Below are 27,630 nucleotides of genomic sequence, written 5' to 3'. Positions count from 1 at the left end.
CTAATTCTCTTCTTCATTGTTCCATTCATGGAAAGACACCTGTTCTTGTCCAGTAGTATCTAAATGTGATGCTGCTGGTGTTGGTGTTGGTACTGACACTGTTGCTGAGGCTAATCCAGCTCCTGATGCTAATCTTGATCCTGACGCTAATCTTGATCCTGATGCAAATACAGATCCTGATCCTGGTGCTTCTTCTATGGTTCTCATTGAACCTTGAGCGCTTGATTGTTCTTCTTTGGAGCTCTTACCAACTTTTGATGCCCAGAATGCTTTTACAGCTGCCCTGATATGGAAATAATAATTGAACAAAAATGTAAATTTAAGTAGATTTACATTCCCTTACACAGAATATACTATATCATGTCCCTTCCCATCAATAATCTATGGTACTGCTTTGCAGACTACTTCTTTTGAAGCTACTCTAGTAGAAAGAGAAGCTGTCATATATACTGACCAATAGCAACATAAATATCCCAGTGTAGAAAAATTAAATTATCTCATCTGAGTGTCAGGTTTGCAGTTAGTAGTACTATACTCTGATCAAAGAACATAAAAATCACATTTGTACGCTGTCCACCTACCAGTGAAGAATTATGAAGATTAATGCAAAGATCACACCAATACAAACAATAACTCCAGTTATCAGGACAAACACCAGAACTACATCTGTGTCTGGTCTCCTTAATCTTCTTGTTTCCAATTCTAAAGAGAAGGAATACCTTGATTATTATTGCTCAAACATCTTGTTGATCAGGATGTAAAATGGAAGGAAAATAACTCAAAAGAAATAGGGTCTGATTCTCCATTGCCTTAAACCTTGTGTAACCAGTTAGACCTGTGAAAAAATGAGTCCAAATCAGAATAGTAGTATTTTACACCCACTTTGCACAGGTGTAAGTATAGAAGATGTAAGGCAATGGAAAACCAGACACATAATGCCTTTAAAAAGCCTAGGAGTAGTAAGGGACAGCAAATTACATTAGAGCTTGCAATGCAATACGGTGGAAGGAAATCAGAACCCAAATCAATTATGAGCTGTATCCAAAGAGGCATCCCATCACAAGCAGATTAGATATATGGTAGTCCTTCTCTATACAGCCCTAGTAAGATTACACATAGTTTCGCACACATCAATATCAGAAAGATGGTAACAAACTGGAGGGAATTAGGAGCAGCACAAATTATTAAAGTTATTAAAAGCCTGAGATTAGGAAAAAATCTAGTGTTATGAAAAGAATTAGTAAAATAGTCATATTTTGCTTTTTAGAATTTTTTTTATAACATTTGAATAGATTAAAGTAAAGGTAGGTGTACTGTATAAATTTAACAAATTAAAAAATAAATAAATTAAATCATTTGCTGAGATTGTAAATTCTTCAGGGCATAGATTGTCTCTTTGTTCTGTGTTTGTGCAATGCCTAGTACAATGAGCCCTGATCCATGGCTGGGGCTCCTATGAGCATACAAATAAATAATAATAATAATTAAACAATAATAAAACAGAGGATGCTAACTGTATTGTATTTGAAGCATGAAGCATGCAGAGGAATTGTTTTGGGTTGACCAAAGAGGTATAACTAGACGTAATAGGATGAAATTGAGCAAGGGAAAACTTAGGACATCAGAAAATATTTCTTAACAATGCATTGTAAAACTCCAGAACAATCTTCTAAGGGAAGTATTGGCAACCCCATTACCTGAGACATTTTATATGATACCAGACAAAACACTTGAGAACAAACTATAAGAAACAATCCAACATTGGTAGAAGACATGCAAGATAACCTAGTAAGTCTTTTCCATCTAATTTATGAGATTCAATTGTCACAGTGTGAAGAAAAATGTTTGGTGGACAAACACGATCAGCTCTATTCAGAAATGTTGATAAGTGTCCAATAACAATCCAAGTTCCTGAAATGTAATACACCCGCCTCTGATCACTCCAGATTCAACAATCTATATACACTGTGTTTCCTCTCAGGTGTGCACCTGCGCGACCGCACACAAGGCCATCAAGGGGCACGCAGAAGCGACACAGGTGCGCATACAAGTGAGCGGGGAGAATGTGGAGGGTGAGGGCAGTGGGGTGAGGTGATGGTGGGTTGGGGGAGCTTAGGGTGTGCAGAGCGAGGGGAGGAGAGATGCCTCTCTCCCCCAGCCGGGGTTGCGGCGGGGACGGAAAAGGCGCCTCTCTTCCCTGGCCCCAGCTCTGGCCGGGGCTGTGGCGGGGATGAGAGATGCGCCTCTCCCCCGGCCAGGGCTGCGGAGGTGAGAGATGCGTGTGTGTGACTCTCTCTCTCTCACACACACACATACACACTTTTTCTGTGTCTCACACACATACAGTCTTTCACACTCACCTCCCAACACATACTTGTATTATTGTTGTTGTTGTTACTTCTTGATACTTCCTGCAATGCACATATATTCTCTGTAATTTTATTCTTTCAGAGTGCTATTTTATTTTTTTGATTAGTCTATGCATTTCATAATTTTTATTTCTCTCTTATGCTTAAATTTAATTCTTTGAGTAGTGAGTTCTAAAATGCCTAACCTGTCGTAGCTGGAGTAATTATCCCTATGGTAACTTTTTAAAAATATATATTATATCTAGATTTTTTGTTTCTACTGGTGGCGCACATCCACACATTACCTTGATATCGGTGCACATAAAAAAATTCATTCCGCCCATGCGTGGAAAAAATTAGAGGAAACATTGTACATATAGAAGCAAATTTTAATTTCAGATTGATTTCTATCTGGCAACATCTATGTTAAAAGCACAGGGTGTGATCCTGACATTTACTGCTACGCAAAATTCCCACGGTGATTGCAGGAATTCCATAGCATCACTTGAGTATTAATGGGCCCTCCAGTCCATTTTCTTGCATCACAGCAGTAATGATTTCATTATTCCTAAATCATAGATCATTCTTATAATCCCCATGGTCTTTCTGCATGATACAGGGTTGACAGGGATGATCACTAGACTGGTTGAAAATTCCAAAACTAACTGTTCTGCATATAGGAATTGTCAGATAAGGTTAAACTAACTAACTGCTTTTAGGCAGTTTCATTTTAAATGCTGGACTGTGACATTTTAGAATGATATAGGGGGGAATATTAATTTAAAATAACTTCAATTTTGCTATTTAATTAATTTAGATTTTTTATTTTACTGCTTAGTAATAAGTGATTATGATGCTCTAAGGATATCTCTATTTGCAGGCTGCAACAGGGGAGTCTGCTAATGAGAAGTAGGAAGTATCTCATAGTTCATCCAGTATTGATCCATTCACCTTTGCTTTGTATGGCAGATCCATATAATCCAGAACGAGAGTAGTCTATGAGACAACCTTATAACACAAGCAGAGATGCCTTTAAGGCTATCACATATGATTAAAATAAAAGCAGAGCAGAGAGAAAAGTGAATGTCCAATCAAGCATTTTACTCTGAAGAAATACTGATTCAGGCATCACAAAAAGCACTTTAAAAGTATTTTAAAGCCATACAACTGGCTTGATTCTATACTCATCACTCAGACAAAACTTCAATTACAATCAGTGAGAGTTTTGCCAGAATGAGCAGTGCAGGACATGGCTCAGTATGTCTTTGATCCACTGATTCAGCCAGTGTAATATTTATTCCAGTCATTCTGAAAAAAATGAATTTGTTTATTAAAAGTAGAGATAGGAGAATAGTCTTTAAAATGCTCTAATAGCAATACTCTAGTAAAACATCTTAGAAGCTGACTGTTAGTGTCAAATAGCGCCACTCCTGTCAATTTATATTTCATAAGTCTCCAACCTTTACACAGCCACATGTTTTCAATGTAGCTGTTGATTCTTTGATCATGCTTTTCTGGACTGAAAGAGGAATGTGTGGTAAATTTAAGTGAAACTTCTTGTTTTGTTTGTTTGTATTAAATAAGAAAGTGAGTTGTGCACAAGTCAGTGTAGCCCCAAACCAATACAAACGTTTTTGGAAGCTATTTTAGGAATTTCTGTAAAAATCAGATTCTGTACAAATTAACCAACACATTAATTTTATTTGCAGTATGAAAGAGCAACATATTATGAGTAACTGAATACTCAGGGCCAAACACTTCTGTGATCCAAAGTTCATTGAAGTCCATGGGAGTCTTTCCATTCACCTCAAAGGGATTTGGATTAGGCCCTTAGTTAGACCAGTGCAACCGTCATTCCATTGAAAAGGAGTCACACCCATATAGCTGAGAGGAATCTGGTATCTAGGGGACAGACCATGGCTTGCCTCTGTACAGATATGTAGGGGGAGGGAAGGACAGGAACGATCCTTCTATTGTTCCATGAGGTGCAAACCACTCCAAAAGGAAAGGGGACGAGGAAGGGATATGGCCCATCCTCCCTTCATACCAACTATCAGAGCCAGACAGCCACAAAGGGGAGTGCACTCTGCACCCTGTTGAGGTGTGACATGAGGGTGTACTCCCAGTGTGCACTGAGGAGCTCTGGGAGTACCTGAACAATGCCTCTCTGGGCTCCTAGTAGTACAATGCTTCTCTGGACTGCCCACCATGTGCATCTGTGCATTAATAGCACAATCTGCCTCTTAATCTATTAAAAATTAAATAGGCTACACCCAAAAATATGTTGTCACTGCTAGTTTTTCTCTCCAGAAAATATCAGCGATATAAAGTTTTATCCATACACTTTTAAATGATGTAATTTATTCAGTCACTTCTTTTTAAAAAATAGATTAATAATTACATAAATTACATACATCAACCCTGGAGCACTTGCTCTTCCACCCCAACTTCTAGCCAAAGAAAATCCATCAAATGAGAATGTTACTCACCCTGTGTAGTAACTGAGGTTCTTCAAGATGTGTGTCCCTATGAGTGCTCCACTTGTAGGTGTGGCAGCAGCCCCTGCTCCTGGGTTCGGAATTCTTCATCAGCAGTGCCCATCGGACCGCACCTGCGCATACACCCCCCCTCACACTATGAGCAGGACATATTTATAGCGCTGTGCGGTCTGACCACTCCCACTTCCTTCTCTGCCACAGAGCGTATATTTTTTTGGCTCCAAATCAGAGAGGAGGAGGGCAAGTAATGAAGCACCCACAGGGACACACATCTCGAAGAACCTCGAAGAACAGGTTAAGTAACCTTATCTTCTTCTTGGAGTGATGTCCCTGTGGGTGCTCCACTTATAAGTGACTAGAAAGCAGGGCCCCTAATTGGAAGGCTGGGGCTTCAGAGCAACATTTACTGTCGATGATAGGACCTCATATCCTAGGAAAATGTCTGCTGTGGCATCGTGCGTAATAGCATAGTGATGGGCAAACGTGTGTTTGATGCCCATGTGGTTGCTTTGCAAATTTCAGCAATGGGGATATTATTGAGAAAGGCTATCAAGGTGGATAATGAATGTGTGGAATGTGCTCTGATTGTGGTAGGATGTTGTCTATTGTGGAGTTCATAAGATAAAGGTATACACTGCGAAATCCATTTTGAAAGGCGTTGCTTAGATATGGCTGTGCCTCTAACTCTTTTGGTGGTGGAGAGGAATAATCATGGTGATTTTCGGAAAGGTTTAGTCCAGTCCAAGTAAAACACTAATGCTCGTCTCACGTCCAGTCTGTGTAGAGCTGCCTCCTGTTGATTACTGTGAGGCTTCGGGAAGAAGCAAGGAAGGTGTATAGGTTGGTTGAGATGGATAGATGTTGGAACCTTAGGTAGAAATCTCGGGTGTGGGAGTAGTGTAACTTTGTCCTTGTAGAATAGTGTGTATGGTGGTGTCGCGGGGTGGTCATCCCGCTCCAGCCCTGAAGGGGTTAAAGCAGCCCTGGAGTGGGCTGTGGCTGGAAAAAGCTGGGCTGATTGGAGAAGCACCAACAGCTGGGGCCACACCCCAATCAGGCAATGGCTGGCCCTATAAGAGGGCTGAGGGCCAGAGGCTGAAGACACACTCTCTCTCTAGCCTTTTGAGAGAGAAGGACTTGGCTGCCTGGGAGCTGAGAAGGGTACCTGAGGTGGAGCAGTGCTGCAGAAGGGCAGAAGGAGCTGGGGAGCTCCAGCCTAGTAAAACCCCAGGCTGCAGGCCTTGTTAAAGGCCTACAAGAGGTACCGGGGCTGCAGAGGTGCAGCCCAGAGATAGGCAGAGGCAGCTGGTCCAACCCCCCTTGCCGATGATGAGTGGTTTATAGACTGCACTCTGCCCCAGGGAGCGGGAGCTAGATGATGACTGGCAGTAGCCACTGAGGCAAGGTGGGGATAGGAGGTTGGGCGTTCCCCTGGAAGGGGAGACCCAGAGTGAGGGGGTACTGTGGTGGGCAGAACCCCTGGGCAAAGGGCACCGGGGTCTAGAAAGGACATGGGGCCAGTGGCAGGCGAGACACCAGCCTGCAGAGGGCGCTCCAGAGGCTGGAGAGCTAATTCCCTGGACAACCAGCAGGGAGCGCCGCAGCGGTGAGTCATCGCCCCGCCACAGGTGGACATGCCATAAGGGCCGTAATTTCACCAACTCGTCAGGTGGAAGTGATGGTGACAAGGAAGGTCATTTTCATTGATAGATGCACATAAGAATAGGTTGCCATTGGTTCATATAGGGGTCTAGTCAGAGAAGGTAGGACAAGGACAAGATCCCAGGCAGGGGTCGGGTCTCCTATGTGGGGATAGAAGTTATAGAGACCCTTCAGAGGCGTTTGGTGAGCAGATGTGACATGGATAAGAACTTGTGGAGGTTGTGTTTGTGGGGGAGATATACTGTACAGAGCCATGCCTGAAGAGATCACACATGGAGTCTTGTGTGCCTGACCCTGAAATTGGCCACTGCTATGTAGCCTAGAAGTTGCAGGAAGGTTCTGGCAGAGATCTGGGGGCAGACCCATACATTGGATACCAGATCTACAGTAGCCAAGAATCTGTGAGGTGGTAGGAAGGCTCTAGCTTGTGTGGCATCCCCAACTGTGAGCCGAAGAATTCCAGTTATTGCACCAGCATTAAAGTGGACTTTTCTAAGTTCACAAGGAGGCCTAGCTTCATGAACAGGCCAATTGTTACGTGGACAGCTCAGAGAACGTCGGTCTTGGATGGGGCCTTGAGGAGATAGTCATCCAAGTATGGAAAGATGTTTCCTTGTTTCCTCAGGTAAGTAGCGACTACTGCAAGGACCTTGGAGAACACCCAAGATGCCGTGAATATGAAATATTAATATGAAAGTATACGTCTTGGAGGTCGAGGGCCAAGAACTAGTCCCTCTGTTCCAGTGCTAGGATAATAGTGGAGAAGGGAACCATCTTGAAGCATTGCAGTTTGACTAACTTGTTTAGATTGCGAAGGTCTAGGATGGGTCACCAGCTGCCGGATTTCTTCTGGATCAGGAAATAGTGTGAGTAGAAACCCTGTCCCATGTGCTGGGAAGGGACCAGTTCTATGGGTCCCAGTTGCAGATGATTTATTTCCCCCCAAAAAATGGAATCGTGAGAGGGGTCCCTGAAGAGGGATAGCGTATGGGGTGGTGGGGCAGGATGGATAGAAAAGGGATGGAGTATCCTTCCTTGATTATCTCTAGAACCAACTTGTCCGATGTGATTAATTTCCAAGATGGGAAAAACTGAGTTAGTTGATTGCCAAACTGGTGGACTATTGAAGATGGTGGGAATGACCGGAAGAGGGGCAGGCTTCTTGGGGCCTTGACCACACCTTCACAATTGTTGCTTCGGTGGGGGTGTGCAACAGGTAGCCCCTTGAGGAGTGGGCTATCTATGTTTAGTAGGAGGCCTTTGTCTTCGGTGCTAGGTGTCATAGTGCTGTTGAGGGATGTACTGCGTGGTCGGGATTGCGGGGGGAGATGATACTTCCCCGAGCGTCTCTTTGGTGGTGTTGTATAAATGCCGAGAGGTTGGAGTGTAGCTCGGGAGTCTTTAAGGGAGGGCAGAGAATTCTCCATGCATTCCGAGAATAGTTTCTGGCCCTCAAAAGGTAAGTCCTCTACTGTGGTTTGTACCTCCTTAGGAAAACTTGAGAGGTGAAGCCATGATGCATGCCTCATTACCATAGCAGTCGCAATGGATCAGGCAGCAGTGTCTGCAGAGTCTAACGAGGCTTGTAGAGTTGTACGGGCTAGAAGGTGTCCTTCCGATATTAAGGACTGGAATTGCTCTTCCTTAGCGTAGTTTAGGTAATTGTATTTAGCCATGAGAGCTTCATAGATAGAGAATCAAAATTGGAGCATGGCTGACAAATATGCTTTGAGTCCAAATAAGTTTAAGTGTATCCAGTCCCTGTCTGGATGACTAGAATGGGATTGGTATTGATGGCCTTTCTCTTGCACAGCACTGACCACCAAAGAATTTGGGATGGGGTGCAAGACTAGAAATTCCACATCCTTCACCAGAACATAATATTTTTTGTTCGTGTGTTTGCAGGTCGGAGGGATGGACACCAGGGTCTGCCAGAGCACCTTCACAGGGTGGAGAAGAACCTCATTGATCGGTAGTGCGATCTTGGAGAAAGAGGATGTGTGAAGCATATCAAGCAGCTTATGCTGCTGATCCTTGACTTCCTCCAAAGGGATCTGTAGGGAGTCTGCAATCCTGTGGAATAAGTCCTGAAAAATTTCCTGAAGTCGTTGGCAGATGTAGAAGTTTGAGGCATAATAACCTCGTCGGGAGAGGACAAGGAAAAATGTAGTGTTGGTGTGGCCTCCTCCTCCTGTTCTTCCGCTTCAGTTGGTACCAGCATGGTTTCAACCTCCAGAGGGCAAGAGACTGATGGTGAAGGGAGAGCTATAGGTCTCGGGCTTTGCTTTTTAGGAGGTTCCCAAACCGTGCCTTGCACATGGCCCAAGAGTCCCAATATGGCCAGTATGGAGGGAGTGGAACATGTGGCTGCATCCACGGTGGTCCATGCCAAGATTGTGGACCAGATGTGAATTGTGGATAGTGAGGATGAGCCGGTGTGATTTGCCTGGTAGACGAGGGAGCAATTGAGCCCTCCTCTTCCTCCTCCTCATCACAGTGGAAGGGAGGTGCCATCCTTGGCAGAGAAAGATAGGAGTGTTGTGAGTCCGGAAAGGAGGGTGGAAGTGGGGGGAGGTCAAAGGAGTGGAGACTCAGGAGTGTCAGATACCAGCAGGTCTTTAGGGTATATAAAGTCTTGTGGAGGGGGAAAAAGCATCATTAGTGCCGGCGTGACTCAATGCTGAAGAAAGAGTGTATCCCCTGAAGTGTCCATAGATGGCGCCAATGATTTGGCCGATGCTGGTGACTTGGCTGGTGCTTTGGCCAGTGCAGACGATTTCAGTAGTGCCGAGGGCTTGCTCGGTATTGACTGTCTTGTCGGTGTCCAAAAGGATGCCAGTGCCATCATTTTTGTTGGTGCTATAGCTCCTGAAGTCGGCCTGTCTCGTTCCCCAGAGCTGGGAAACAGTGCCAAGGGCTGTAGGTCTGCTCGGTTAGGGTCTTTAGACCATTTCTTTGCATCAGTACCAGAGGTACTCGGATGGGGGCCTTGGAATTGTGTCCCCTGCCAAACGATGTTGAGGCAACAAACCTTGCCGGGGAGGATGTGCCTCAAGGTGTGAGGAGGGAGCCCATTTCTTTTCATCTGAGTGAAAAACAAAAGACTTTCTTTTCAAGGGACATGGGAGTGAGTATCGGCAAACAACCTGGCAGAGAGTGAGGGCCTCTCCGGAGAAAAGTCTGGGCCCGGGTCTGATGCCAGTTGCAGCAATTTCTCCATGAGGACAAGTTTTAATCTAATGTCCCGGTCTTTTCTGGCTCCGGGTTTCAGGCCAAGGCAGCAGGAACACTTTTGTGGGATGTGTCCCTCTTCCAGATAGCGAATGTACTGCAGATGTCCATCCATTACTGAGAAGGTAGCCTCACAAGAAAAGCACCTCTTAAACCCAGGGGATTTGGGCACAAAGGTGAAGGAAAAAGGCTTCCCAGTTGGAAAGGGCGGGAAGTGGGGAAATGGAAACCTAAGCTATGAAATAACTGTGAAGGTAAACTTAAAACAAAAAATATATTTTTTTTAGATAGAAGAAAGAAAGGAGAAGAAGAAAATACTAACTATATTACACTAACAGGTGAGGCACTATCTAGTGAGGAAAATAGGAGAAGCAGGCTCTGCTGCGGATTCCGTCCCAGACCAAAGGCGATAGAGATGGAACTGGGCAGTCAGACTGCACAGCGCTATATATACGTCCCTCTCACAGCATGGGGTGGGCATGTGAAGTCCAACAGGCACTGCTGATGAAGATCTCTGATCCCAGGCGCAGGAGGGGCTGCCACACCTACAAGTGGAGCACCCATAGGAACATCACTCTAAGAACTGCCATGGCACTTTTTTCCCCAAAAAATTTTTCAGTGAGTTGGAGCTGTTCCTAGAGCATGATGTTGTAGATGAAGATGATAAAACAGTATTCTCTCTATAAACAGAATGCTTGACCATTTGTTTACACACTTCAGCAGCATATATGCATTATTTTCACTTAATTTCAGACCCAGCTTTCTAAGTATATATTGTTTGTTTTGAGAAAGTTACATTAGATAGGAATGCACTTTTTACTCCCTAGTCAGACTTTTTTGTACGTATGTACTACTGGTGCACATATCTTTGTTCCCCTTGTGGATCATCTTCAAGACTCTTCACATATTAAAAATGCATGTGCATGTCCAGATGTGGGAACAGACTCTCTCTCTCTCTCACACACACACACACAAAGACCAGGAATTCCAAATATGGTCACTGGGATTCCCTATTTCATTACTATATAATGCAAAAAAAAAATCATAATATGTAATATGTCCTTTGTAGAGTAGTCTGTTAGAAAGAGGCAGCCTCTGCCCGAATAGGAAGTGAACTGAACTCATGAGAAATGGTCTACAGAAGTGCCTCAGCACAACCTACTGTCCACGTGGGTGATGTGCCATTTCTGATGCCTGACAAGCTGCTGCCTCCACCTCCTCCACTGCTGGTGCCAATAAACACACTCACTAGGGTGATGGAACAAGGGGCACAGTCTGGATCTTGGCAGACTGGCTCCCTTCACATGGCACCATGAGGAGAATCATTCTCTATCTTCACCCCTTCCCCCGCAAAATCCTCCCTCCCTACAGAACTATAATTAGAAAACATGAATAAACTGCCTTATGGCACTGGAGTCTTCAAAAGCAACTTAACAACATAACAGGAAGGAGTATGAACAAAATGCTTTACTGTATCTCACGGTAGTGATTTGGTAAGAGGGACATATGGAAAATTCATCTACTAATGGGTGGGTTTTTTCTTGCAATGGACATAATAATGTTTACTGAAGGAAAAACAAGTAATGGTTTTCTTTCCCCAGGATGCTACAAAAGAAGAACAGCACCAATCCGTCTGGAACTGTGTTGAAAATAAAGGAGAAAAGCCCATTTGTGATGACAGCTCATTGTGAAAAAGCATTATTATTGTTCAATAGAAGGTCAGTGAGAAGTATAAAGCAACAGAGGGTCCTGTGGCACCTTTAAGACTAACAGAAGTATTGGGAGCATAAGCTTTCGTGGGTAAGAACCTCACTTCTTCAGATGCAAGAATTGGGAGCATAAGCTTTCGTGGGTAAGAACCTCACTTCTTCAGATGCAAATTCTTGCATCTGAAGAAGTGAGGTTCTTACCCACGAAAGCTTATGCTCCCAATACTTCTGTTAGTCTTAAAGGTGCCACAGGACCCTCTGTTGCTTTTTACAGATTCAGACTAACACGGCTACCCCTCTGATAAGTGAGAAGTATGGTAATCTGCTGAGTAAGTGCAAATGAAAGCTCTCTATAGGCAGCTTTACATTACACCAGGTTCTTCCACATAGCCACTTGGAATATGTGTGTGAACAGCTCCTACAGGTCTCTTCCTGCACTTTTGCAAAATGTATACAGTACTTCTTCCACCTTCCTAAGACATATCCTAAAATTTGAAGTGGAAAACATCATGCTGCATGTTTTAAACAAGAAAATTCTTATACCTGTATGGGGCCAAATTCTCAGCTGGTGTAAATCAGTGTTCTCTCTGTGTCTTCCAATAGAGCTATGCCTATTTACACTAGCTGAGAATTTGGCTGTAATGTTCAAATTACACAAGCATACAAGTCAAAAAGAGGGAAAAGAGAGTGAAGTGAGGGAGTGAGGCCAGAACAAACAAGTTTTCCTCTTACCTGTTCGTTTTGTTTTTTATACCTGTTGATCAGCACAAGGTTTTCCTTTCCCTGGCAGCAACAAGAAGGAAACCCAACCAACCAAGCTGAAGCATTTCCACTCCCCTTCCCCAGCCTTGCAGCTCATTCTCCATTTCTCTAGAGGAAGTGGAAGGAATTGGAAAACACCCATTATGATCCTATTCACTTCTCTCCAAGAATACATCTGGATCCTCTCGGGGAAAAGCCACTCTGAGTACCCACTGAACAAAGTTGTGTCGGTCAAAACCAGACCCTTCAGTTGGCAGTGCTTCTGATAAGTGTGCACAGATCACCAGAAAGCCACATGACACAGATCATCTACTTAGGCTTCACCTCCTTCTACCTAAAAAAAGGTGACGACCTGGGTAGAATGTGCTCTGATCCTAGCCACACAAGGCACTTCTGGTATTCTGTATGATTCCTGATCTACTTTGCAATAGCAATCCCTGCTTGGGGCCCTTGAAAAGAACAAAGGGCCCAATCCAGTGCCCTCTAAAGTTTATGGGAACCAAGGACACCCATTGATTTTAATGGGAATTGGCTCAGGCCCAAAGAAAGTCAGCTTTCTAAAGGGTTCTGTTTTCAACGCAAGCCTTAAGAGTGCTCTGTAGATATAGGGTATGCCAAATGTTCCCTTTCCTAGTCTTACATTGCTGACAAAAACTGGGCAAGAAAATATCTTGATTGATGTGAAAAGGCAAAAGCATTGTGGGAAGAAAACTAGGGAAGGTGCAAAGTACCCTGTATCTGTGGAACAGCATATAAGGTAACAATCTAGAAGGTGTTGAAATCACCCTACTAGAGGCCATTACCACAGCAAGGAAGACTACATAGAAACTTAAATTCTATGGATTCAAATGCCTTGAAGGGAAGGTGAGAAATCATAGGAAGTAACTCTAGGAGATACCGAACAAGGCCCACTGTGATCCTAAGTAAAACTGATCCACTGGGACAAAATCAGCCTGAGACCCTTCCCCTAGTGCCAATTCCATTCTGGTCTGAAACCCTTATAGTTAAATATGGATGCTGAAAAGAAGGGTTTGGCCTTGTAACTGGCCTTGAAAAATGACCAATTCTGCCCCTTGTACCTCCTCATTCCCCATCCCCTCCAAAAAAATTGCTTTTAAGGCTCTACCTCACTGGAGATTAACAGATGGCAAAGGAAAGGATCCACTCTGAGGAGAAAGGTTTAGATTTTCTGGAATAGGCAGAGATACCTTCTTGTTCAAGGGGTCTGGTAAAGTAATGCCTAAACTCTCTGCAAAATATGTTTTCAACTTTGGAGTGGGAGGGCTAGCATTCTAAGATGTGAAGTAACATTCCCCCCCTCCAGAGTCTGAGCAACAGAGCTCTGTAAACTATCAGAGAAGAGCTAAGAATGTCTGCATTTAAACACAGGGAATCCTGTGGCGTATCTCTACAGCTTTTAACAGCAAAAGGGACCTTTCAAAAGTTCTGATGCCCCTGGAGAGGTACATGAAGAAATCCTGATCTTGCTGGATCTCAGAAAGCCAACCATCAGCAGATCTGGACACACAAGAAAAAGGTCTCCGTAGAACTGTATAACTCACAATCAATTATTTTACTGATGATCTCTTCCACCTTCAGTTTTTTAGGTCTGCATGCACATTAGGGGAAGTAAGCCACTCATCTGAAAATCCGCTGGCAGTCTGTATAGCTTTAGAGCAGATCTAGAGGAAACCAGTTTGGCACTGAGCATGACACAGGCTTTTTCCATTGTCTTCCGAAGAGTGGAACTGGATTCTTTTTCTCCAAGGAACAGAGGTAGTAGATCTTGGAGACAAGCTTTGCTGAGAGTCTTATAATTGCATAGCCAAACCAATAATTTCTGAATAGATACTCGTAATCCTTGTGAGACATTCTGCTGGATGGACCTCAGCCTAGCCCTCATTCAGTAAACAACTTAATCACGTGTTTAAGTTCAAGCATGACTCCAAGTCAATGGGACTACTTGAGTGCTTAAACCCAAACACACGATTAAGTGCTGTGTTGATCAGGGTCAAAGGAAACCACTCCTTCCTACAAACAGATTTCAGAGTTTGAATACTGATAGAGAGAATATAACCTGACAAAGCCAGAGCTCTGGAAGTTTTGCAGGAGCCAGATGGATTTAAGAATTCAAAAACAAATTCCTGGACACTCTGCAGAAGAAAAGAGAAGAGACCTTACCTATGTGAGCAGAGTTCCTTCCTGAATTAAATGTTGCTTCAGATGGACATGAAACCATGGGAGAGTAGAAAAATAAGGGACTTCCAGTCCCATGCCTTCTCCTCTACAGTGTTTATTTGGATAATTCAATCTTGCTGGCAGCACACTTTTAAACCAGACTCTTTTCATTCTCCTCAATAAAATAGTCCTCCATGGCTCTAGGTCCATCTGAATCCATATTTTTTTCAGGCAGGGACTCTGTCCACATAAGGTCCCTTCTCTTTTCTACTGATTGGGAAGGCTGGAGTCTCCAGCAGGCCTCTCAGAATCTGAAAGGCAAACGGGACCACTGTTTTCTCTCCTGACAATGCAAGCAAAAATTACCTGCGGTAGAAGAGGGAAGAAAGCTGTTGCAGATGAACCATTTTATGAAATCTTCTTTTTAATTTTAAGCTTTTCTAAATCCAGCATGCATAATAAAATTCAAGATGGCAGCTAAATGTGTTAAATTTCAAAAGGTTGCCTTCCTACTTCTGCACTGCACTGGGGAATTTAACAGGGGAGCTGAGAAGCAGAGAACAAGGTGCCACCAACTGGAGTAGAGCTGCTTCCATTTAACTGGTTGCCTTTCCTGCTTTTTTGCTAGCAGTGAGAGAAGACACCTGTGATCTGTGCAGATTGACCAAGCCCTAGTAACAAATTAACAGGACAAAGAGAAATAATTTATTTTAGCCTATAAATTTAAGAAATTACTTATTGCTACCATCAAAACCTCATAGTTTCCATAGCCGTGTTTTCTTTTATATTCATCTTTTATTGATAAGCATTTCTATGGCACTCATCATTATAGTATGTAAGCACCTGCTCTGATACTAAGGTGAGGTACAGTCCTATGAAGGCTTATAGCTACTCATTAAACACAAGCAATATCTTGTAAAAGGTTTAAAAGCTACTATGGACTTACCAGCTGTTGTATATACTGTATATTTTACAGAGGCAACTAGCTCATTATTTTCTTTTGTGTCACACTGGAAAGCTACTGGATGGGTATCCCTGTGTACCTCCAGAATAGCCGAATCATTAGGAAGAATCAGTGATTGCTATCCATATTAAAAAAAAAAGACAAAATGGATTTTTTTTTTCAAATAGCTTTATAAGGGGGAAATGCTCTATATCAAAGTCACATAGAAAACTGGTTATTCTACTCGAGCACTTCTCAATCAGTTCCATACCAGAGTCCCTCCCTCACTATCCAAAACCCCATCACATCTAGGCAGGACACCTCTCCTATTCACCAAAGGAGTAGGGCAGTGTGGTTATGTCCCACTGACACTTGTTCACATCCTCCAGGTTGACAACCCAAGTTCTAAGAACATAAGAATGGCCATACTGGGTCAGGCCAATAGTCCATCTAGACCGGTAACCTGTCTTCTGACAGTGGCCAATGCCAATGAACAGAACAGGACAATTAACGAAGGATCCATCCCGTCCTCCACTCCCAGCTTCTGGCAATTAGAGGCTAGGGACACTCAGAGCATGGGGTTGCATCCCTGACCATCATGGGTATTAGCTATTGAAGCATCTATCCTTCACGAACTTATCTAATTCTTTTTTGACCCCCATTACAGTTCTGATCTTTACAACACCCCCTGGCAACAAGTTCCACAGGTTGACTGTGCGCTATGTGTTTGTTTTAAACCTGCTGCCTATTAATTTCACTGGGTGACTCCTGGTTCTCATGTTATGTGAAGGCATAAATAACACTTCCTTATCCACTTTCTCCACAACAGTCGAGATTTTATTGACCTCTATGATATCCCCTCTTAGTCATTTCTTTTCCAAACTGAGAAGTCCCAGTCTTTTTAATCTCTCCTCATATGGAAGCTGTTCCATACCCTTAATAATTTCTGTTGCCCTTCTCTGTACTTTCTCTGCTTCTAATATATCTTTTTTGAGATGGGTGCCCAGAACTGCACGCAGTATACAAGGTGTGGGCGTATCATGGATTTCTATACTTGCACTATGATATTTTCTGTTTTATTATTTATCCTTTTCCTAATGGTTCCACACATTCTGTTCACTTTTTTGACTGCTGCTGCACATTGAGCAGATGTTTTCAGAGCACTATCCACAATGACTCCAAGATCTCTTTGTTGAGTGGTAGCAGCTAATTTAGAGCCTATCATTTGTATGTATAGTTGGGATTATGTTTTCTAATGTGCATTACTTTGCACTTATTTACTCAAGTAAGAACAAAAAAGGTTACCTTCTAAAATACATTACAGAACGTATTGCTTACTTTAAACAAATGAAGGAAAATTGGAGCTCTACAAAGTAGTGGGGCACACAAGCTCTTGTGCCATCTGACTGTCAAAGAAAAACTGTAGAGATCTCATTTGTATTATGATAGCAAAGAAAAGAATTAAACCAGGAGTTTGTATGAGATTGTTGAAGCAGCTGGTAAAAGTACTGAATATATCATTCTCCTGCACAAGGTGAGGTTCAGTTGCTCACCTGGTCTGGAATTAACATTTTCCAAAGGTATGTAAATCGATTCTCTGGAGGTATAAAAATACATGGGATCTTCACAGTTGCAAGGCTTTCAGAAATTGGTCTACCCCCTGTGGAAGAAAATTTTAATAGATACATCAAAAACTGTCTAAAATACCTCTGTATGTACCATACATTTCATAATTTACCTAATCAAGGAATGTTATTTTGAAATTGTTCTTTCAATTAAAACCATTTAAAACATCTGCAGTTTGGCTTAACATTTAGAACTACATACATATCTACAAAATAGAAAATAAGTGCAGAAAAATGTACTTTACAGCCACTTAAAATCAAACACACATCAGTACAGAAATGAGTTTTGAAATGTTACTAGATTGCCTAACAGGGTAATTGGAGAATGGAATGCAATAATTTCATTCCACTTCCACCACACAGAATAAGGATGTTTCCCTTGAATAAACACATTCACTCTAAATTCCTATATCATAGTATTCTACTTACATCCACAATCTACTGGTCCTCTGCATTCCTCTACACGAACAATACACTTTGTTTCGCTTCCAGGGCACCCGTTGGTTAATAAAACTTCTCGAATGCCAATACCTTTGCAAAAAAAATTTAAAAATATGTTTTAGTTTCCATTTCTTCTTTTTCTTCCAACATTTTTTGCCTTCTCCCTCTTTATATTGGATGCTAAACTAATTTATCTACCATACATCCAGAGAAACAGATCCTCTCAGAGCTTCTGCCAAGGCTATCCCATATTTGTGCTTAAGATTTGGCTGACAACACTTACTTCTGCCCACTTTCATCACCTAAGGTCCTGTAAAGCACACAGATCCTCAGAGTCAATATGTCACATTCTTAAAAAGTCATTCTTAATATACTCCTTTTAGAAGAATTCAAAATACAATTAAATTTTATACGGTATACTCCAGATTATCCAAACAGCATGTGGGACACGGCTTTTGTTTGGATAATCAAGAGCCATCCAGGCACCAGTAGCGGGGTGGCCTCCCCTGAGTCTGAGGGGTCGGCCTCCTTCTTCTCTTTGCAGTCTTGGCTGGGGGTCTCTGCTCTGTCCCATCAGGACTACAGGTTCCCCGCCCACCCATCTCACACCTTGTGCCTGCAGGGATTGGGTTTCACTGGGCCTGCAGCAGCAAAGGGACCTCTCTCCGCAGCACTGCTGTCACAGCCCTACTCACTCACTCTCATGACAGTGGGGTTGCAAAGGACTCCCTGTGCTGCCGCAGGAGTCATTCACCAGCAGAGTTGCCTCCCCTGTAGACAGGAGCTAGTCCTACTACACCTCCTAATAGTCCTGGCTGGGGTCTCTACTCTATTATATGAACCTCCACATTACTGAACCCCTTTCTCATCCCCTGCATAAGATACATGCTACAGAGGGCATGTATTTCCTGTATCTCATGCTGGGGGACAAGGAAGGGATTCAGATAATGCAAAGGTTTGGATAATCGGGTTTTGGATAAACAGAAATATACTGTATACTGCTAAAAAACAAAACAGCGAATCAAACATCAAAGCTGACTAGCAGTATTCATGAACATGGCCTTTCAGTGCCCAAGTCAGCTGGTGCTGGGAGCATGGTAGAGATAGCCTTCCCACTCTGACCCTGGCCCTGCAGTGTACCGGGCACCTTTAATTCCCACTGATGTCAACAGGGATTGAGTGTGCTAAGCACCTTATAGAATAGGATCCTCTTAGAAGAAGGAGAGCCTTGAATCACTTAAAAGTAACCAGTATTGGCTGGCTAAGGAACAACACTGACAGGCTCTGAAGTGGATCCCATTCAGACCTCCTCATTTTGACCCTCATAACTCCACCTATGACATGGAGGGTCCTACTGAAGATAAGGAGGGGAAGTAGGCAATCATAAATATTGAAGGTTAAGGGAAATGTCTGTATAAAATTCAATTAAATAAAACGTATTTACTCTCAAACATCAGTATTTCAATGGGAACACTGCCTCATTTTAACCATTACAAATTCAAAACAAATGCTATATTTATTTTTGCCAAACAATGTGTACACAGTTCACTGAAATGACATAGGGTGTGGGGGTGGAGGGAATAGTATGTTTAGGCCCAGTAAACACTGAAGTAATTGCCATTATTCTAGCAGCATGTTGTTTACTAAACTGCAGGGGCATGGGAAAAGGGGAGTTAAAACCCTCCTGCAGTATGATAAATGGGAAATTGATTTGAATGCTGAATTAACCCCACTGATGTGAAGAATAATTTGTTGTGATGTATCTGCTTCCTTTAAATGTGTATGATACACACTGATAGATATTAGAATATTTCACAGATGACATATAGCTCATGAAACAATACTTCAAGTGACAGAGAGAGACAACAACACTTACTGAAGCTGTCAGAAAACAGGGATCATTCTCCACTGCTGAGAATGTCTCATCTCAAGGATGCAGAGACAGAGGTGTAAATGACAATGAACTGACACTTTTATTAAAGACATTCCTCTTACTTTAGAACTAGGTCTTTTTGTTGTCTGGCTGTCTGGGAAAACAGGGGCGGGGGGGGGGGGGTGAGCAGAAAACCTATGAACATCAAAATGGCTGGTTTGAAAAAATCCGGATGCTGAGCTAACTGTGGTCACGTTTAGTAGGAAAGAACATGCCTGTTTTAACTACCTGAATATTAAAACTGTGGCACCCTATCAAAGTCAAAGAGTTGACTAAAAGAACCCCATCCTGAGACCCGTAGGGCATTTCAGTACTCCCGCCTCTCCATTTTGACCAGTTTTGTCTTCTATTCCCAGAAAACTTGTTTCCCTTTTCCCCTCCCTATTAGCAGCTGCCAACTCTGCAGAAGTTAATCTACTGCAATACTCTGTCAAATGAAGTCTTATTTTAAAGAGTTATTCAAATTAACTCGGACGGAAACGTGGTCATGTTAAATTAGAAAGATTAGAAACATGGAGCTTGGAAAAATGCAAGTTAATAATACAGCTGGGAAAAATAATACAAAAAGTAAATATCAATGGGAAGGAAAATACAAATGATGAAAGAGACCTAGAGGTAATAGTAGACAGAAAAATTAGACATCAATTTATTGGGACACGGCAGCAAAAAAGACTAATGCAGAATTGACCAAAATATTAACGAGCATCATTATTATGAAGAAATAAGGCTTTATGATTTCTCTATAAGCTGTGGTATAACCACATCAGGAATATTGAATTCTGGCCACAACATTACCAGAAAGATATTGAGAAACTGGAGGCAGTTCAAACAGCAACCAAAATTACTGAGGGATGTAGGGATGAATTTATAAATAAAGATTAAGAAAGTTAAATGTGTATAGTTTGGTTGGATGGACTGGAGGGAATACCTTTCAACCTGCCAACATCCAACTATTGGATCTAATGAGTGACCGAGACCCAAAATGAGGGACACAAAATAATATCCAAATTCAAAATGATGGGGAATGGCCTTTATTGTAAATAATCCTTCGTCCAACCTCTAACTGATGATTATTTATTTAAGATTTAAATAATTGACATCAATAAAAGTGAAGGGACATCACATTTGTTGGGAACACAGGTAACTTTGGGACTAAACTGAGTTAAGTCCCTCAAATGGAGGGACATCTGAGAGGTCCACTGAAGAGGTGGGCCATGATAACAGTCTCTAAATATCTTAAGGGTGCAAGCATGAAAGAAAATTAGATTATTTAGGATGGCTCATAATGAGGGGAAGTGAGGTGTATAACCAGCAGTAAATGACAAAATTAAGAAAGGGAATAATTAAACTGAATGTCAGAAAAAAAGACATTTTGAGATCAAGATGTATTAGCGTGTGGAATAGTTTCCCAAGGATAGTAGTGGAAGCCCCATCATTTGCAACATTCAGAACTAGTCAGGAAAAAAATACTAGAGAATGTAATGTATGAAATAATACCATATTGGCTGGGGAATAGACTAATTGATTTGAAAGTTGCTGGTTCCCCTCCTCCCTTCTTGTTTCCAGGTACTATGATACTATGAGAGACAGATTCTGTTCAAAACAATTTCAATACTATTTCTGAAACTTCTGCTAAATGGGTGTTTTCTAAGCAATGCAGTGCCACTCCATTCCGGCCCCTATTACCACCCTAATACCACAGATGTCTTCTTTGCAATATGTCAAGTTTTCACCAGATGGGTGAAGCAAAAATTCTGAGATTCTATGTGCTGAATTTTCATCCTATCTTTCTCCAGGATACCTCTTCTTTCCATGACATCGTTTATAAATTATATAAATGTGGAATATAGAATAGACTACTGCAGATGAGCAATGTTTTGATAGAGCTGGCAATACTGTATGTGGGAAGACATCTGTGAGATGCATCAGAAGATCTTTCATCTTCTGAACATCTCACAGATGTTCACAAATAGAGAAAATTGTTACTTTGGTGAAGGCAGCTCATGTGCCAATAAATGTAGGGAACTGGTTTAAAATAGGAGCTTGCAGGCTGTGAAATTAATAAAACAACAGATCTGACCTAAACTTCTAATGACAATCAGCTTGATTGTTTTTGTTAATTATAGTTATTGGAAATTGAAATCAATGAGAGGTGAAGGAGAGCAAGCAAATTACACCTGCTAAATTGCTACAGCTAGCACTTTTTCCCCAAAAACAAATTACAATATGCTTTATTCATCTGCTTTGCTACTTACCACACGTCACTGTGCACATTCCAAATTCTACTTCCTTGGATACTGTAGCATTCAAACCTAAACACAAAGTCTGAAGTTACATTTCTAATATGACACCTTCTTGGAGGGTGTGTGGGGGAGCGGGGAGGAATACCCAATTACCAGGAAATTCACTTCTTGAAGTCTTCCCTAGTCCTTTTCAGAAAACCAAGAGCAAATAACTAATATTTAAATCTTAATCTCATTTTTGAGAAAATATTATGCATTTTCCTTATAAGTCAACCTACTATGTTAAATTAGTTTACTGAAGTGGTTCTCAAACTTTTGGATTGGTGACCCCTTTCACACAGCAAGCCTTTGAGTGTGACCCCCCTTATAAATTAAAAACACTTTTTTTATATTTAGCACTATTATAAATGCTGGAGGTGAAGCGGGGTTTAGGGTGGAGGCTGACAGCTCGCAACTCCCCCACATAATAACCTGTGATCCCCTGAGGGGTCAAGACCCCCAGTTTGAGAACCACTGATTTACTGAATACCTTGAGAAGTACAAAGTACCTATGCACAATATAGGTCTTCCCTTAAAAGAGTTAAGCAAAATTCTCTATAAACAATATTTCAATCAACTCATTTCCTAGTTCTTTCTGGCAAATGCAAGCCTTCCCACATGATTTTTTTTCCCCCATCACACTTTAAGGTCAGCTTTAGACAGCTAGCACAAGCAATGAATCAACCAGGTACAGTCTTCTAATTAACTATTGTGGTTTTAACCACTATGATTTGGCTTCTTCCATTTTTCTGGTACTTCTCAGGCTAGGAAATGGGTTTCGCAAATTATGCAGAAGCAAAAGGTTCACATCTCCATCTGGGATTCAAATATGGATGATATATTTTATTAATATTAGCATGCAAGTTGAATGTGTATAAGGATGCTAAGAAAAAGTAACTGATCAATAGAGGAATTAAACAACTTTATGCAGTGTCTTTGAAAACGATTCATTAAACAGGCAATAAGTCTTTTTAATCTTCTAAAATGCAAAGGGACAAAGACGATTTATTATGGCTGTTTTTACAAGTCTACATAATCAGTCTATCCTACTCCAAATATGTTGTTATGATAATAAATACCATAAATGCAAAGTTTACTTTTTCTATTCCTCATTTTTTTGTTTTGGAATCTCTTCTACACAAAATGTTATGTTAATTCAGTAATGCGAGTTTATATTTCTCTTCTTTTAAGCTGTTAAAACTTTACATAACATTTCTGTGGTTGAAAAATGAGTGGGTCCTTTCCACTAGCAGTCAGTGATACACAAATATAAAATAGCCTTCCTTACTCTACAGTAAGGGATTAACACTACAGTGGTAGTAGGCATAAATTGATATCAAACTCTTATAACCTCTTTTCCAACATTATTCATGAAACTTCATAATTCTACACTTGTGCTATTCCTGTCACTATGACTTTGTGATTTATTTCAATATATAAGCTGTACTAATCAGAACACCCTTTTAGTACATGTACAACAATATTTAAAGAATAATTTCACAATTTAGTTCATTATTATTAACTCTCTCCAACCAGAAAGGGAGGAATTTACAAAAAAATAGATTCTGTCAGTATCACCTCATGCAAAATCATGTGAAAACAGAGAGATGGTCCATAACTTAAGACACCATGCCTTCAGTGCCTTCCCTCCCCCCACCTCATTTAAATCTGTGGGATATTAACTCAAGAGCTTTGGCTAATCTCAGCCACCACAGCATAATAGAAAGGGAGAGGAGATTTCCAAGATCCCATCTATAATACTAATGTAAACATGTTTAAATGTGGCTGTGATCAACCTATATTATAAAATGGTTTCTTCTCGTTCATAGGGACAGAAATAAAACATGTTAGAGAACTGGGAAAACTGGAGGGCAGATCCTCGGCTGGTGTACATTGTCATAGTTCTATTGATTTCAATGGAGCCATGACAATTTACACTAGCTGAGGAACCGCCACAAGGGGTAAAAGACTCGCGGCACACTTGCGGCTGGCCAGGTCAGCTGACTCAGGCTTGCAGGGCTCAGGCTGTGGGGCTAAAAATGCTCTGTAGATGCTCAAGCTCAGGCTGGAGCCCAAGCTCTGGGCCCCTCCACCCTCACCCACAGTGTGAGCTAGAGTCAGCTGACTGGGGCCAGATGCAGGTTTTTTACCCAAGGTGTCTACCCCAGAGTCTACGTATTACAGTCGTCCAATCTAGAGATGACCAGATCTGGCAACTGTGGCAAGGTGAGGTCACATCTGAAAGGAGAGGTTGCAATCTCCCATCCAAATACAAATGAAAAAATGGATTTTGGTCACTGCTACTACTTGGTTTAAGAGCAGCCAGGGACCCAACAGATTCAGAGATTACTAACAAAAGGTGAGCAACCTTACTACCCAAAGCAAGCAAACTTCCTTTAACTATGGGGCAGATATCAACTATGCTATCCTCTCAAGAGGCTTCCCTCAATCCAGTAGCATCATTATAAAATATATTATGACTCTTTTGTCACAAACTTAAGCAAGCTAAGCAGTCATGGGATAAGAGGGAAGGTCCTCTCGTGGATCAGTAACTGGTTAAAAGATAGGAAACAAAGGGTAGAAAGCGATGGTCAGTTTTCACAATGGAGAGAGGTAAACAGTGGGGTCCCCCAAGGATCTGTCCTGGGACCAGTACTATTCAACATATTCATAAATTATCTGGACAAGGCAATGAACAGAAATGTGGCAAAATTTGCAATGGATACAAAATTACTCAAGATAGTTAAGTCCAAAGATGACTGCGAAGATTTACAAAGGGATCTCACTAAACTGGGTGACCGTGCAAGAAAATGGCAGACAAAATTCAATGCTGATAAATGCAAAGTAATTCACATTGGAAAACAATCCCAATTATACATACAAAATGATGGGATCTAAATTAGCTGTTACCACTCAAGAAAGATCATGGAGTCATAGTGGACAGTTTTCTGAAAACATCTGCTGAATGTGCAGCAGCAGTCAAAAAAGCTAACAGAATGTTAGGAACCATTAGGAACGGGATAGATAATAAAACAGAAAATACGAGAATGCCACTACAGAAATCCATGATACACCCACACCTTGAATACTGCATGCAGTTCTGGTCACCCCAGCTCAAAAAAGATATATTAGAATCAGAAAAAATACACAGAAGGGCAATAAAAAGGATTAGGGGGATGAAACAGCTTCCATACGAGGAGAAATTAAAAAAACTGGGATTGTTCAGTTCAGAAAAGAGATGACTAAAGGGGGGTATAATAGAGGTCTATAAAATCATGAATGGCATGGAGAAAGTGAATAGCGAAGTGTTATTTACCCCTTCACATAACACATAACACAGGAACTAGGGGTCATTCGATGAAATGAATAAGCAGAAGGTTCAAAACAAAAATAGGAAGTACATCTTCACACAACACACAGTCAACCTGTGGAACTTGTTGCCATTGTCTGTTGTGAAGGCCAAAAGTATACCTGCGTTCAAAAAAGAATTAGATAAGTTCATGGAGGATGGGTTCATCAATAGCTATTAATCAAGATGGTCAGGGATGCAATCCCATGCACTGGGCATCCCTAAACCTTCAATTGCCAGAAGCTTGGACTGGACAATTGGGGATGGATCACTCAAAATTGCCATGTTCTGTTCATTCCCTCTGAAGCATCTGGCACTGGCCACTGTCTGAAGACAGGATACTGGGCTAAATGAACCTTTGGTCCGACTTGAAATGGTCATTCTTATGTTTTTAAACTTACAATGGTGATTTGTTCATAAGAGATGAATAACCCTAAATCAAAAAAAGGATTTTTTTATTTTCAAATACTATTCCAACTAAACTTTTAAACATATTTAGACACTGAAAACTGATTGATTCTAAATTAGCATGCCAATCAGAAATAACTGACAATGGACTCAATCCTGCTGTCAGTGAATTTGAAAAAAAAAAAAAAAAGCCAAGAAAAACAAAAACAAATAACAAAATCTTTAAGGGGAACAGGAGCAGACGTAATGATATAATACTGTACATATCATTGTTATGATGCAATCTCACCTCTTTTTTTCTTGAATTTCCTCCCTAGATTTTTTAAACCAATCTAAAATTTGAGAAATCTCCCCAGAAAAAAACCCTATTGATCCGTACATTTATGTATGCCTTTTTCATTTTGTATCAGACACTGATAAAAAGGTATAGCATCATCCCTATGCAAAGAGATTTATGTATATAACTTCCACTAGCATTAATAGGAGTTATATATGTAAATCTCACACAAACTGAGATGAGACTATGCTAAAATAATATATATATTTACATTCCAGTCATAGGGCTGAAATTAGTACCAGCAAAGCAAAGACATCTCAGGTTCTTCTCTACATCTGGAATCTGGTAAAAACCATGCAGAGCAGAAACTGTTTCCATTATTTTCTCTTTTCATTACAAGTCACGTCACAGGATGCACATAGTACATTTTGATAAATACTTAAAAATCCTATTTGAGAATGTCAATAGAGGTTGTTCCAAGTCATGCCTGTGAAGTGAACTAATAGAGAAAGTCACTCATTCGTGTTTTAAATGTTTTACTCTTATTGTGGCTTATTAGCAGTATTTTCCTCTACACTGCATGAGGCCTGAGCATCCAGGGGGTAACCTTAACACTCTCATTCCTAGTTCCAGGACTGCTGGAACTCAGGTTTTGTAGTCAAAGCAGCTGGCTGCATTGATCCCTCATGATCCCTGATAGGCAATTTCTGTAATGACACTGAGAGTGGTTACATCTGAGCAGGGAAATGGGATAAACACAGTATGAAAAATGATGTGGTAGGGAAAAATAAGATAACCCTATCTGGACAAGGAGACAGATGAAATTCTGTAAAAGGAAAAGTCCACTTTTAGATGGCTGAAGGAAGGAATACAATTCATTACGTAGTTGGCCTTGTGCCTAATGACACACTAGGTGTGAACTTAGGTGTCTCATTGCTCAATGAACTAACAGACTGTGAGGGAGTTTACGTGTACCCAACACATTCCTTTAGCCCACACTGTTCAGCTACAAGAATCACAAGTAAATCTACAATTTCCCTTGCTCCCCCTTTAGGAGGGCCCCTTAGAAACTCTGTGACTTGATAAATCATGAATGAACAAGGACATCTTCCCACTGTTGGCATATGATATGAACTACTCTCCATGCACCAGGGGAGCCAGGCTCCCTCCTGGTGAAGGTAAAGGGGGCCAGGGAGCCTTTCTGCACTTCCCCACTCCTAGCGTGCTCAGGGAAATCCTGCTTGTCCTCAGCACCCAGGGACCATCCCCGCTGCATGGCACCCCCTCACCCTGGTGACCCCCTCACCCTGCCTGCCACCCCACAGTCACCCCGGTACCCCACTGACACCCCCCCTCACCTGCCTGGCACCCCATAGACACTCCCCCCTCATCCTCTCTAACACACCCCTTGACATCCCCTCACCCTGCCTGGCACCCCACAGACCCCATCACCCTGCCTGGCACCCCACAGACACTCCCCCCTCATCCTCTCTAGCACCCCCTGACATCCTCTCACCCTGCCTGGCACCCCACAGATCCCATCACCCTGCCTGGCACCCCACAGACACTCCCCCCTCATCCTCTCTAGCACCCCCTGACATCCTCTCACCCTGCCCGGCACCCCACAGACCCCATCACCCTGCCTGGCACCCCACAGACACTCCCCCCTCATCCTCTCTAGCACCCCCTGACATCCTCTCACCCTGCCTGGCACCCCCTGACATCCTCTCACCCTGCCTGGCACCCCCTGACATCCTCTCACCCTGCCTGGCACCCCGCTGCCCACCCCACCCTGCAGGAACCCGTCGGTCCGGCCCCTCCCCTCACCCGGCTCTAACAGCTGCACTATCGGCTCCACCACGGCTTGCTCCAGGGCAGAGCCGCTGTCGTTCTTGGCGCTCGCGGGCTGCTGGGCCAGCAGGCTCAGGAGCAGCCCCAGGCGCAGGGCGAGACGCCCCGCGTCCCCGGCCGCCCGCAGCCCCAT

General features: G+C 42.2%; 1 protein-coding gene across 1 annotated transcript; it reads right to left on the bottom strand.

Moving 5' to 3' along the window:
• On the bottom strand, positions 1–27,630 carry SPACA1 (sperm acrosome associated 1). The gene is made up of 7 exons (XM_065400330.1): positions 27,474–27,630; positions 21,586–21,642; positions 17,386–17,487; positions 16,885–16,991; positions 15,335–15,470; positions 582–702; positions 1–283 (listed from the first exon to the last, which is right to left on the bottom strand). Exons 1-7 carry the CDS (start codon positions 27,628–27,630, stop codon positions 1–3), a joined length of 963 nt encoding a protein of 320 aa, XP_065256402.1.

This window comes from Emys orbicularis, chromosome 3, assembly GCF_028017835.1.
Source record: "Emys orbicularis isolate rEmyOrb1 chromosome 3, rEmyOrb1.hap1, whole genome shotgun sequence".
Taxonomy (NCBI): domain Eukaryota; kingdom Metazoa; phylum Chordata; order Testudines; family Emydidae; genus Emys; species Emys orbicularis.
Note: the sequence above shows the minus strand (reverse complement) of the source record. Positions and strands in the feature narration are given on the sequence as shown.